The sequence below is a fragment of the Pistacia vera genome, unplaced genomic scaffold, assembly GCF_008641045.1.
Source record: "Pistacia vera cultivar Batoury unplaced genomic scaffold, PisVer_v2 Contig317, whole genome shotgun sequence".
Taxonomy (NCBI): domain Eukaryota; kingdom Viridiplantae; phylum Streptophyta; class Magnoliopsida; order Sapindales; family Anacardiaceae; genus Pistacia; species Pistacia vera.
In genome coordinates this window covers 1598023-1612315 of record NW_022196132.1, presented here as the reverse complement: position 1 = coordinate 1612315, position 14293 = coordinate 1598023, and the positions used below count along the sequence as shown (strand labels likewise).

Genomic DNA, 14293 nt, shown 5'->3' with positions numbered 1-14293 from the left:
TCTCCATGTTTATCAAACTATTTTACCATCCTCATTGGTTACTTTGAACCTCCGTATGAATTTGTAAAGTTTGGCTTGTAAACAAAAAAACAGTGTTGGCAAATCGTCTAAACAACTATCTCAGAGATCAGTTATTGAGTTGCTCTGAGGAGAGATACCATGAGTTCTTGATCTCAAATTTGCAATATAAGGAAATCCTGCTACTGTATTCTCAAAATAAGTATGAAGATGCTTTTGTGAAACTCTGGTCCTTTGTGTGCCCTTTGATGCTTTCTTCTGTATCAGTGGTTTCTGGTTCTAGTGATGTTATTTGAAAGCCAAAGCATGCTTGAAACTCTCAAATTGGCTGAGACGGGATTATCCTGACTTGAGTTTAGAAAATATTGTTCTGAAAATGTGTGCAGATTTTAATATGACAGACATCTCTCCGTTTGCCGGAGGTGGAACCTCCTCTGTTGATGAGAAGCTAAGCTTCAAACCAAGTGTAGGGATATTACATTCAGAAATATATTTTTTTTCTTTCTTTCTTTCGTTCTTTCTCAAGGAATTAAAAGTTCAAGAAAACGAATATTAATACTCCAAATATAACTTGTCCTTCAAAGCTGAAGCCACAAGATTTCTAAGCTCCTGCAGACGCAAAGTACAACACTGAATTGTTGCATCATGACACTGTAGTGCCAATCCGGCATTCATCATCGGTTCACACATGCGAGAAAACCACTCCTCACAGACTTTCTTGTTTGCTCGAAAAAACAATGAACTTTGGCGAGTAGCGGGTGGTAAAACAGCAGATCCCTCATAGGCATTATACACATCTTTCTTGAGGGCCTCAACAAAATCTAAAAGCAATCTCATTGGTAACAAATGAGTACCAGAAGAACCTATTATACTTAAGTTTCCATCAATTTGTTCAGTATCAAGTTGTAGCACATGTGCAATGTCCAAAAGCATTCGCTCTAATGCTGCAAAAGTTTGGGTTGGCCCACCCAGATTAGTCCTAAGGCGCTTAGCAATACAATATCTGGCCGCATCCTGTATAGCCCACCAAGCACCAGCCAGGTTATTAACTGAGAAAATTCTTTCCAGAATATCCTCACCCACTTTTATATCCAACCATATGTCATTGACACCAATGTTTCCTGTTTCCTCATACTGACCCGAAGTGTAGTCTTTTGAACTCTTACAGCTATGAATGAGCCGCTGGATCCAAGAAGAAAGAGGCACTTTCCATCTTTGCGAAATGTAGCTCAAAATGGAAACAAGTTGTTGTGAGTGAAGTTGCCAGTGTAGTGGCTTCAAGGCAAATACTTGCTTCCAGTGCAAGTTGGAACCATTGCTTAATGTAAGAAAACCAGGCCTACATGTGCCACATACTCCAGAATCATTTAGACCACAAGCGTACATCATTGTTGGCAAGACATGGGAAAACAGCCTAACAAATGCACTCCTTATGTCAATATCAGGATCACCAACTCTTTCCAGGAGCACTTCAGCTATGGAGGAAAAATACATGGGATGTATGAGTCTTGCTTGCAGAAGTAGCTCCAAGACTGATGCAACATGTGACCTCACTTTTGGTTCCTTGTCAGATGCAGCTTCCAAGACTGAGAAAACCATATTCCCAGAAATACCAACATATCCAAATGCTTCATAGAAATAAGTCTTAAGATTTGGTTTCTCATTAATAGAAACAAGATTCTCAGAAAATTTTTTAACCCATTCAAGGGCTGCTACTTTAACTCCAAGGGGAGAAGAAAAATTGAGAGCTTTCACCATGAGCTCTTTGTTCTTCTTCATATGATCAACAATCGCAGCTGAAAACCTATCCCTGAAACCGCTACCATTTAGGACCTTCTTGGAAGCACCATCCACTGAAGCGTTATCACTACTCTGGTTTAATAAGGAAATATTGCTCAAGAATTCAGCTGCAGTTAGCTTTTCCAATGTTTTGATAACACTGATTTGCAATTCCACAGATTCCTGAATAGTTGATTCAAAAGGATTTAGTTCCTCTATAATAAAGGACACCAATTTTTCTGACCGTTTTAGATATATGGCAGCAACATCTGGTTGACCAATCAAACTGATACCCCCACCAACGAAAACACAGGTTAACAGAACTTTCAAATCAAATTTAATAAATGCAAACAACTCAAGTTTTGAATAGGATTTAAAATTTGTGGCACTATCAACCTCATCTCCACGACCAAAAGTTTTTCCAAGCATACCCTTCAACAACTGCAGCTCTTCAATCAATGAGCTTACTGCCTGTTGAACAACTTCATTATTGCCATGTTGAAGCAAGAAAATATAAGTAGCAGCAGAACTCCCTGTTATTAAGTGATTTGGATGCAAACGCAGCTGAGATATAGGTGCAGCAAATTGAAGTAATTTTTGCACAGATGATGGAAGAAGACCAAACTTCTGCAGAGATAATAGCTGAAGATTAGTTTTCAAAACCCCATGAACTTGAAAGGAGGTAATCTTCCCAGCTCCAAGAGGTTGCAAACTTTCAAACAAAACGTCAACCGCAAGTGGATAAAAGGTGGAAAACCTTTTCGCGTAATATTTCTGCCAAAGAGTCAAGCACTTCCATGAATCCCCAATCCTTTGACCAACCAAACTTCCGTCCAACCATTGAATATATCCCAACAACCGAAGGACCATTTTGCTAATTCGTTCACATATTTTTTCGAGTAGATTCATTTCGAGCAACCCAAGCAGTGGACTGCAGTACCGTTGAAAAGCAAGAAAGCAGAGCAAGCAATCGTCGAAATTGTTGTGGGGTCCCATGACCCCATCCTGAAGCAGCACATCCATGTCATCCAAGAACTTAGACAGAAGTCCAAGCGAAAATTGCTAACTATCCACCCAGTGCTTTTGAATTGCAAGAAACTATCCATAATAACACACCTATCTGATTCAGCAAGGTCTGGTACCAATGCCCATCCAAGAAAGGTCAACAATGTCCAGAAAATGAGGTTGGAAGAATCTAAAACTTAACGAAATCAAAGTTAAAACCCCCAGAGTCGGTGTAATAAACTCAAGGAGTTCTCTCATCCTCAAGAAGTTCTTGGCATGCTTTGAGGATTGGTAAAGCATATCTCTCAATCCCACCAACATCCCCAATACTAAGAAACTCACGTAATCCTCCAAGCCAACAGTGTTCCCATCTCCACACTGACATGCTAAGCAATGGCAAAGCCCAACCATAAACCGATCCACCATACTCGCCAAGCATAACATAGTTCTGCCAACCATTTGATCCTATGGGATTGAACACACCACAGCACAGAGTGCACATAAGCAACTGCTGCAGACTGCCTCACTGCATATGACCTTCAAAAAAAAACAAAAAAAACAAAAAATAATACATAAAAAATTAATCCCCAAAAACTACACATGATCTTAAGTACGTTCATAACCACAATATCATTTAACCATTTCAAAATTCTTTCCTTGAGGACCAGTCATCCATTGTCATAAACTTGCATTAACTAAGCCACACATTTCACTGCATTCAAAATCAAATACCATACTTGGTTTGCAAACAATTAAGTGTCAAATGTCAAATTCCATCCAAACATATAATCTTACAATCTCCATAGGCCAAGAACAGCATTAACTAAGCCACTTGTTTCATTATATTCACAATCAGATAATAAACTCAGTTTCCACAAAATTAAAAAATTCAAGCCTCCAAAATTTCAACAGCATACACATCAAGCATCTAATGTCAAATTCCATCAAACTAACAAACAACTAAAACTTCAAAAAAAAAATTTTTTTCATCTACGTCTGCATTACATTCAAAACCAGAAAATAAACTAAACTTTCATAAAATTGCACCACAGATGTCAAATTCCATCATAATGCTCAATCATTCCATCATTTACACAACAACTTAAAATAAAAGAACAGAGCGAGAACGATAGAGATATTACTTGTCGGTTAGAAGCTGAGAGAAGACTTGGGAGAGGAAGGAAGCGGAGTGAGTGATGACAACAGAGTTAGGAGGATAGATAATCAAGCGGTGGAGTGAGGTGATGGCGCCAAGCCGAGCTGAGTCCTCGTCTTCTGAGTTGGAGGCGCCACTGGCTGTGGTGGTTGTTGTTGTTGTTGCTATCGAAGTTGCCGCTGCTGTTGTTGAGGCTGTTACCGTTGCTGTCGCAAAAATTGTCGAAGAAGAAGAAGAAGTGGAGTCGTCTTTGGAAAGAGCGACGGACAGTAGCGCTGCTAGTTGCTGTTGCCGGTGGTGGAGTCCTTGCATCAGTGTCTCGGTTTCGCATCTCTTGCTTTCAAATTCTCTCCTCTAATCTTGTTGATTCACCACTTCTCTTTCTTTCTCTCTCTCTCTCGCATAACACTTCTTCTTTGTGCTTGAAATCTGTTGCCGGAAAGAAAGCTCGACGAATCAGGTCCTTCTTCGTATATTCGGGTTTTTTATTTTTAGAGTAGCTGACTTTTTCCCACCCAGTGGTTTAATTATTTTTCCAATTGCAGTAATTTTAAAATAATATTTTACTATTTAAATTTATATTCTAATATTGAACAAAGAACTAGCATAATCCAAACTATAAAAATTTGAAAAGAGAAGAAACTGATGAATCTTTTAATATTAAAATATTAGATTTTAATAATTAAAATTAATCAAAATTTAACTTAAAAAGGAGATGACAAATAAGACGAATTGCCCCAACTGTACCCTTTTCATAACGTTAATTTACAACATCAAAGATTTCCTCGACAAGAAACAGAAGGATAAGCTCGAACCCTCCAAACAACAGCCAGTTGACGCCGTGTAATTTGATGAAACGCTTCCAGGTGATTAGTTGACTAATTCATTCATTTCTTTTTATGCTCTGCAAATATCGTTTGTGTTTAGTATACATTCATACATACATATATGCATAAATACATGTGTGTATATGTGTCAAGGACTAAAGTCTGGGTACTTGTCTTCTATGTTGCATGAAATTTTCTCTTACTAGAAGATATTGTTATACTGGAAGCTCTCTATTATAATGTGAAATATACAATTTTTGTGAAGAAACTGTGTTACATACTCTTTATCATATCCTATACTGTTATAAGAGTGCATGTAAATTATTAGGTACGTATAATGGACATGCATGCTTGAGCATTTACGTATATTTATGTTCTGAAATCTTTTTGATAATCTTCCCTGCACTAGCAATTCCTTGTCCAAATATAACAATCTGACGTCTTTTTCCATGCTTGGGGCATGTCAGTGTAAAAATGGGCATATGGCTTGCTCTTCCTGCTGCACCAAAATTATGAACAAATGTCCCTCCAGTTGTTTGCCTATTGGATATTAACTGTTGTCGAGCAATTGAGAAAGTTTTAGAAGCTATCAAAATAAAATGTCAAAACACAAAGTACGGGTGCAAAGAAACGACGAGTTTTAGCAAGAAACTTGATCATGCGAAGACATGCCACCATGCACCATGCTCATGCCCCATGTCACACTACAATTTTGTTGGTTCTTGTACCCAGTTATACAAACACTTCAGGGATGAACATAATGTTGAAGAGGAGGAGGAGGAAACGGAAGAAGAAGCACCAGAAGGAACAGCTACATTGAATCAGAGAGGCAAAACGATTTGTGAAAATGATGGTAAACATCAAGTATTTTTTTTTCATTTCAAAATAATTATATGTGCATGTGTGAATGCCCTAGAAATATGTAATAGGATTTGTTTGAAATAAATGAAACTCATTGTTAATTTGATTCAGGAGAAGGATCCAAGAAAAGTGCCGGTGTCAAGGCAAGAACGTCTTAAGAACTTGACAATGTCTTGACCAGAGAGAAAGTGAGAAAATATGTTCATCCTCGAAATCCCTACTTTGTGTCAAAGCTAAAACAAACTAAAAACCGGCACTTTTCCAGTTTGTTTTAACTTTGACACAAAGTAGAGATTTCGAGGATGAACATATTTTCTCACTTCCTCTCTAGTCAAGATATTGTCAAGTTCTTGAGACGTTCTTGCCTTGACACCGACACTTTTCTTGGATCCTTCTCCTAAATCAAATTAACAATGGGTTTCATTTATCTCGCACAAATCCTATTAAATATTTCTAGGGCATTCACACATAAACATAGAATTATTTTGAATTGAAAAAAAAAAAAAAAAATACTTGATGTTTACCATCATTTTCACAAATCCTTTTGCCTCTCTGCTTCAATGTAGCTGTTCCTTCTGGTGCTTCTTCTTCCTCCTCCTCCTCCTGTTCTTCTTCAACATTATATTCACTGTCACTACCATGATCATCATCAAAATCAGTACCTACATCAGTAATTTCGTGTTCCTCCACTTCTTCCTCCTCCTCTATATCAATGCCCACATAAGGACCAGTTTCATTCTTCTCACAGCCAGATTTCCCAAATATTTTAACATTAAATCCATTGTCACCATTGTATTGAAAAACTAAAAAATCTCCAAACACTAAAGAATTGTCTTTCACAAACTGTTGCCCACCATTTGCAAAATATACCCTATTGTCAGCATATTCCATTTTCATATGCCAAATTTTTCCGATTCGATTCTGAAGAACAACATTCTTTGGCAATGCATTCAAGTGTTGTACCCAAGCATCCGGGATTTTCTACAGAAGAAATCAATTGCATCATTAAATTTCAATCATAACATGTAAAAGACGATTGAAAACTGTTAAAATCTGTTTCTTCAGTAATTTTACTCTTTCACATACTTAATTGTGCATATATGTAAATGAAACAATTAATTAACATCAAATAATGTTGTAGAATGAAAATTTAACGAATCCCAAATCATAAAAGAATATTAAATGAGTTATATATACTATTTTATGAACCGAACAAATTCTGCCCAAAGTGAACAAACATCAAACTAGCTTCAAACCCAAATAATTTTCTAGAAAATCACAACAAAGAGAAAAAGAAACGAAACTTATGTACAGGACTCACATGGATATGGAAAACCAAATATATTCTGTTTGTTTGCTAAAAACAACAGTACATGAAGCTCTCTCAAAAGCAAGCTCTGAGAAAGGTTTAAGCTTTCTCCCTCTCTCTCAAAGTTTCTCCCATTAATCGACCAAGAAATGCAGAGAGAGGATTTCATCGTGCCAACCAAAAGAAATTAAAGAAAAAAAAAAGGAAAAACACAGATTATAAGAGCAGAAAGGAAGATGAAAGTACCAAACTGGCAGAGCTGAGCCTTGGGATGAAGAACTTGAAGAATTTAGGCAACCTCTTGTTGGTTCTGTGGGGCGCCATTTTCTCTGTGTTTCAGAATGAGAAAAACCAAAATGTTCTGCAGTATCACAAGCCTACAGTATTAACAAAAAAAAGAAACATTTCTATTAATGACATAAAATAATGAATTATCATAATCCTTCTGCAATGAAAAAGTTCTAACTCTAAAATCAACTTCAGTCCCAAAACGAAACAATACAACAATATATAATGGTACTCCGTAAAACACATAACTTGGATGTATATTTATATATAGGTCAAGGCAGCTCGTAACCAAACTATGTCCAAATGCCCAAGCAAATGAAACATAATCATTTTAATCCTTGAAGGTTCAAATTCTAATGTGGTGTGAGTGAGATTAAATAGAAGATATATTCATAATGGAAGAGTATGTAAGTGGTTCAACATACCAAATTAGTGTACCAAACTCTAAAATGATTGCTATAAGTGTCAATAGTTTGTTATGAACCTGCTCAATGAAATCAAAGAAAGATCGCATTAAATGCATCACCTAAGGTTATTGCTTCTAAAGAAAAATGCATATATTAAAATTTCAAACTAAAGAAGGTTATTGCTTCTACAATGTAAACTATGAAAAAAGTATAAAAATCTCAGCCACTTCTGTACATACTCTACTCCTAATCACCATAAACTTACACATGCACGCCTACACATACTGTGGTGACGTGGCTCCTGATTTGCCACGGAGGAAGTCAGCATAAGTGTCCAAGTCAAACTTCCATTATGCGACGTCGTTTTGGCCAACCTAAAAGACTTATCTAATTAGGTCTTCGGATTATCGAGCAACCCTCATTTCTCTTTCTTTTCTGTTTGGCTCGACAGCCTGTTTGGAGGACAGCTCTTCATCTTGGAGAATCTTCCAGAATCGATCCAGCAAGATTTCTGTTATGGAGAATCAAGGACAGATGGCTGATGATCCAGGAGGAAAACCTGCTTATTTAACACATGCTTTTCCAGAGAAAACAGATGAGAGTTTTGGGCTGAGCAATTAGGGTTTTCTCTAATCGGTGTGTTCTTTCCTTGTTTAATGGTTTACCTTATGTTCTAATCACTGTACATTCTTGATTGATAATAAAATCCCTAGTGTGAGCCTTGGAGAGTGGATGTAGGTTGTAAAGCCGAACCACTATAATCTTGCTGTGTCTTGTTCTCTACTTGTCTTTATTTTGTCTGTCATGAGTTTAATTGTTGATCTATCACTAAGTTTTCATCACTGAATCAGTTATTCATTAACCCTAGAATCATAACACATACATTGATACAAGACTTCAATATTTAGTTCGTTAAACCACCACGGAGAATATAAGCTAAAAATCCAAAAAACAACAATACTGCTGAACTATATTTCTAAATATTAAATAAATTACCACACCCCAACATATAAAAAAATAAAAGAAGATAAATACAAACCTCCCAAGTGAAAGTAAATTCCCAACTATGAATGTGATCCCGAACTTGATTGGATTAAAGAAAACAAGCATTGATTGTGATATGAAGAAAGATAACAGTGAAAAAGAATATTAACATTAAAAGCCACAAAAAAAATTGTGATAATTTAAACGAAGTACTCACCAGTAGTGTACAGAATAAACCTTATGATAAGTATATGGCAAAACCATACAACCTCTGTTTAATGAGAGAGAAATTGGTTAAAAACTAGTAACATGTAAAAATTCCTGATCTTAATACGTATAACAAAAAGTTAAGCATAGTATCTTTTCTCTTGAACTCATTATTAAAATGAAAATGTTATGCAAGAAGTTGTTGGCTTTATCAATTTCAAGTTTCAACCAAGCAGCAAACTGATTTTAATTCTTAAAATCACCCACAAAGACAGAGTATATAGGTTATTTTGAAAAATAATGAAAACGTGAATGGGAAATTATGTACTCTACAAAAACTTACCTGTTACAGTCGTTGAAAACAAAGATGATCGACGATTGGAAGATGAACGATTGTTGACGATGATCGATTGGTCGAAGATGAAAGATTCAAAGAGGATCGAAGTCAAACAACGAAGGTCCACGATGATCAATCGGTCGAAGATGAATGAGGATCGAAGAAAAGACTAAAGAGATCGAAGAACGAAGATTCAAGTTCGAGAATGAAGAAGTCTGCGCCATCAGTGAGAAGAGAACGAACAAAGAAGAGAATGAGATGAGTTAGCGAATAAGTTTTAGGTTTTTACCTTTCCGACATTTTTGAGCGAATAAGTTTTAGGTTTTTACCTTTCCAACATTTTTGACCCGCTTTTTGGGCCCTATACGAATGAAAAGTGACAAAGTAAACCCCAAATAATATCAATTTGACCCCTAAACAAAAAAAATGAGACAAAATCAACCTCATTTCATGTTGATAGGAAATAATATTTTGTTTCCCGGTAAATAATTGGGTTTATGGTAGCACTTATAAAATGTTACTGTATTTTTATTATATGATAACATTATAAAAAAGATACTATATTATTATGTACATTGTAACATTTTAAAAATGCTACTATAATTCCTATACTATTACATTTTACAAAAAAGAGTTACCATTGATATAAAATGTGTTACAAAAAGTTAAAGTGTTACATATAAAAAATGTTATCATAACATTTTAACATCAAGTGTTATCATATACAGTCTACAATAACAATTTAAGGAAAAGTGCTACTGTCCAGTGTTATCGTAGGCCATTTTTGTTGTAGTGGAACTTTCTTTATTATAACAATTCCGCCAACAAAGGGAGTCAACTTTAGAATTAATGAAAAGTCAAACATTTGTCTCTCACCCATTCTTTCCAGTTCCACCCAACAAAAATTTCACCCACAAGCAGAATTAATGACAACCACACCAGAGTGCAGACCAACGCCCAAAAATTTCACCCAACAAGCAAGCTTTCCATTATTTAATTAACCGACTCTTATTTCCCTTCTCAAAACAAATACAACTAACAAAACTTCCAAGCATTTTTGAAATAACAAAACTCAACTCTGTCGAAACATGCAGAATTTAGAAAAAGGGAGTTGTCGTCGATTCCCAGATCACACTAAGCATTTTTTACGATGGAAATACCTTTACAAAGCTTAAGCGAGGGAGAAAGGTGTCGTTGTCATCGATTTCGAGCAAGGGAGGCGTCTTCGTCGTCGATTTCCAACGAGGAGGTGTTCTCGTCGTCGATTTCCAGCGAGGGAGGGAGATGTCGTCGTCGTCGTCGAGTAAGGGAGGTGTCTTCGTCGATTGAGATTGAGACAGTGGTTGCGATTTCAAACTTGAGAGAGTGGAGTTGATTGAGATCGGGTTGCGATTTTTGAGAGGGCTCAGAGTGGCTGCAATTTAGAGAGTGGTTGTGTGTGATTGCCTTTGCTGTTTTGCATAGAAAAACTTAAAAAGTATAGAGTGAGGGTTTCTTTTTCATTTGAAACAGTGAACCGGTTTACCTGGCGGGCCGGTTGGACCGGGCGGGTGGCATTGTTCATCCGGTTCAATGGCGGGTGAACACGGTTTTTTGATTGTAACCAGGTTTTATATTGGCCCAGATCGGACATAAGACCTGTTGAACCGGCCAGTCCGGTCCGAGTTTTAAAATAGAGGTTTGTTGTTGGGGGTGTATAACACTGATTTTAAAACCCGACCCATTGGACAACCCGCTTTGCTGCCCATGTCCCGGGTTGACCGGCCCAACCGTGATATCATCATACTGAGCATAATGACGTCAGCAATGCAAAAAATTCCAGATTTTTTAATTTTTATAAATTCAGCTACATTCAAATTTTCAATAACAATTTACTTACTATCCCAAAATGATTCAATAACAATCCGAAGTTCCCAACATGATGTTCTGCTCATTCGATTACAAATTAAATGACAAAATTTAAAAAGATAGTCACATATTAAAAGGAAAATCCATGAACAAGTTAAAAATACACTAAAAGATTGCTGGGAATACAGCAACCACCTTCAAAGGTTACTTTAAGATGTCAAACTAAGGATCACAGGATTGCTGTGCTGTTGACCAATTCAGAACACACCACAACATTTTTTAATTCCCCATTGTATTTGTCCAGTTCTATATGGCAGAGCCCAAAACCAGGAAAAAAAAATTAGTATACAAATAAAAAAACAAAAGGAAATTGGAATCGAAAAAAAAAAAAATTACATGTGCTTATCCAGTACAAACATGCTACATCTTTATTAATTTTCTTTTTAATCAATAATAACAAGTATAATCATCAATAACCACTGTCATAATTTTCATATAAATATCGTATCTCCATTCTCTAGGTCTCAACCTTCAAAGATTGCAATTACAAATTATGGGATATGAGGCATCTAGGTCCAAAACAAGCGAATACCTAGTTGAGAGAACATAAGATCCTGAGACAACTGTAGAGGGAACGAAACCGAATATAAAGAAGAAACCACTAAAAACATGCATATTGTAAACAGGAAGAAGAAGATGAAGCAGATGGGATTGATTTCGATTCGATTAAGCTTATGGTTTTCGATATAGTGATGGGAGAAATTTTTTAATGTGGGGACGTCTGCTCGGATGGTTGTTTGGGTACCCTGCTTTAGTGGGCCAGCCCACGTGTCACATAAGCTTTTCTCAAAATATTTAAAATATTTATTTTTTTTAAATTTGTGGGTTGCGCCGTGCCAATCCACATGTCAAATCCTAAGCTCGTGGCATGGCCCACATAGCCCACAGACCATGGCACGCATGAAATTTTTGTGCCTGCCCGTGCCATGCCAAAAAAATTGTCTAGCTGGGTGGTTATGGTGTTTGTGCTTGGCTTGGGCTAAAGAAGGAACAGTTGGGTTTTTTTTGCTAGGTGGGCTTTTTTAGTTAATGGGGTTTGGGCCTGGAGTTTCTTCGTTAAGGTTTACAAGATGGTGGACTGGGTTTATAAGGGGAGTGGATTGGGGTTCTGTTTGGGCTGAATGCAGTAGGCGATCTTGTGGGCTGCTGCAAAGGAAGAGCCTGGATTACACATTCGGGCTTCCACATGATAAAGGGCCCGGCTGCGAGTTGGGCAGGGAGAATTTTGGGCTGCTGCTGTCTTCGGACTTATGTGGACTGGGCTGGTGAGAGGATTTTTGGCCCTGGTTTTTCTTTCTAAGTTGTACAGCTTATTGTTAGGCTGGACAAGGCCTGGTTTTTTATGGGCCTCGCGGTGGGTTCAGCAAAAATTGTCAACTTGGAAATTACAAACACAATGCCTTCGTCAACTCGGAAATTAATAACAATACTCCAATTTTTTAAACCATGCACATCAAGATTGTTTTTGGATATTGGGTTTGCTCAATTCTTCACAAATGCCATAAATTATCAACAACAAACTTTTTTCTATATATGATAGGCAGAATCAATACAATGTTGCTATCTAATGCATTATTTTGAAAGGTTACGAGCCTTTTTTAGCATTAACCTTAATCGGATAATATTACACTTATAACTCAATCTCACAAATTTTCTCTCACAATCCTGCAATTGGTTAGCATGCAAATGGATCTCGTTTGCTCGCTATAAGTTTCGGTCGTGGTATAGGCCGTCGTGACAGATTTCGGCTACCACCGATAGTGGTTGCTAGAATCTGACAAGTATGGGTCGGTGGAGGTATTTTTGTTAATTTTTAAACTTTTTTCTAGAGATATTTAATGAAATTAATAAACTTAAGGGGTCTAAAAGTAATTAAAAAATATATAGTAATATTTCTCAAATAATGCGCTAAACAATATTTAGAGAATAAGATTGGGAATATGAGTAAAAATATGAAACCAAACACATCCTAAAATGTCCACATCAGAAATGAAAATTTGGAGCCTCTCGCAATCTGAATATATATGAAAATATATATATACAAAACTCTCAAAAGTGCTTCTGTTTCTTATTGTACACATAATAAAGTACATTTATCATAATTTAATATCTTTATATTAATGTGTTTTAAAGGAAGGCACTATTACCTTCTATGTTATTCTATTTTTTTCATTCACAAAAATAATGGATTATTACGAACTTATTTGATATAGAATTTAAATGTAATTTTTTGTTCCTGAAAACGAGGGATACAATCCTAAAAGCTTGTATAAAATCATAAAATTATTCAAAATCATTTTCTCAATTTTTATAGTCTTTAATTTGATTTTTTTTGAATATTACAGTAAACACATTTATAAATATTTAAAATATTAAGGTACAACTCAAATATTCAAATAGTATTTTAGGGTCCGTTTGTTTAAATATTTCTGATCCTATTTCCAATTATATCTTCAAAATAACTGTTAGTTTAATTATTAAGAAAATACTATTATATTTTCTTCAATTATTTTTAAATCCCTTAAGTTTATTAATTTCACTAAACACTCTCAGAAAAAAAAAATTAAAAATTAACAAAAACACCCTCACTCACTCACATTTGTCAGATTTCGGCCACCACCTCCGAAAGGTGGCCGAAATATAGTATAATGGCACACTACCGGCTGGATCCAGCCGGTAGTGTGACGATCTATCATTTTTCAGCCAGATCTTTGGTCGTCAATGACGGCAAAAAATGGTCGTAGATCTAGACTTTTTTGGCCAGATCCGTGGTGGATATGGCCGGAAAAGGCCATATCGGCACACGAATAGCTAGATCCGACCGGTCACGCGCTGTAACGCCAAATTCCGGTGGTGGTGGCTCCGTTTGTTTCGCTAATAGTATTTTCAAAAAAGTTAAACAGTAAAATGTCATTATTCCCAAAATATTATTTTATATTTTTTAATTTATTTTAAACCTCCTAAATTTGTTAATTTAACTAAACACCCTCAAATATTTTTTTTAGAAATTGTAAAAACACTCTGGCCACTCTGCGGCGGTGGTGGCCGGCTATCCGTATTTAATGAGTGGATTGGGGGTATTTTTGTTAATTTTTAATATTTTACTATAGGGTTGTTTAGTAAATAAACAAACATATGAGATATTTTTATTAATTTTTAAATCTTATATCGTAATATCCGCCCAATTTAACTTTTTTCAAAAGATTA

General features: G+C 36.1%; 1 protein-coding gene and 1 pseudogene across 1 annotated transcript; both read right to left on the bottom strand.

Moving 5' to 3' along the window:
* Positions 1-570: 570 nt before the first annotated feature.
* Positions 571-4431, bottom strand: LOC116136591 (annotated as a pseudogene).
* Positions 4432-5977: 1546 nt separating this feature from the next.
* On the bottom strand, positions 5978-6537 carry LOC116136590 (putative B3 domain-containing protein At5g66980). The gene is made up of 2 exons (XM_031422264.1): positions 6160-6537; positions 5978-6043 (listed from the first exon to the last, which is right to left on the bottom strand). The coding sequence occupies exons 1-2, from the start codon at positions 6535-6537 to the stop codon at positions 5978-5980; spliced, it is 444 nt and encodes a 147-aa protein (XP_031278124.1).
* Between the last annotated feature and the right edge of the window lie 7756 nt (positions 6538-14293).

Excerpts from the sequence above, each read along its gene's own strand:
- LOC116136590 (XM_031422264.1), bottom strand. The coding sequence starts at position 6,537 with ATGGAATATGCTGACAATAGGGTATATTTTGCAAATGGTGGGCAACAG. Across the intron at positions 6,044-6,159 it reads AAAATGATGGTAAACATCAA|GAGAAGGATCCAAGAAAAGT; the intron begins GTATTTTTTTTT and ends AATTTGATTTAG.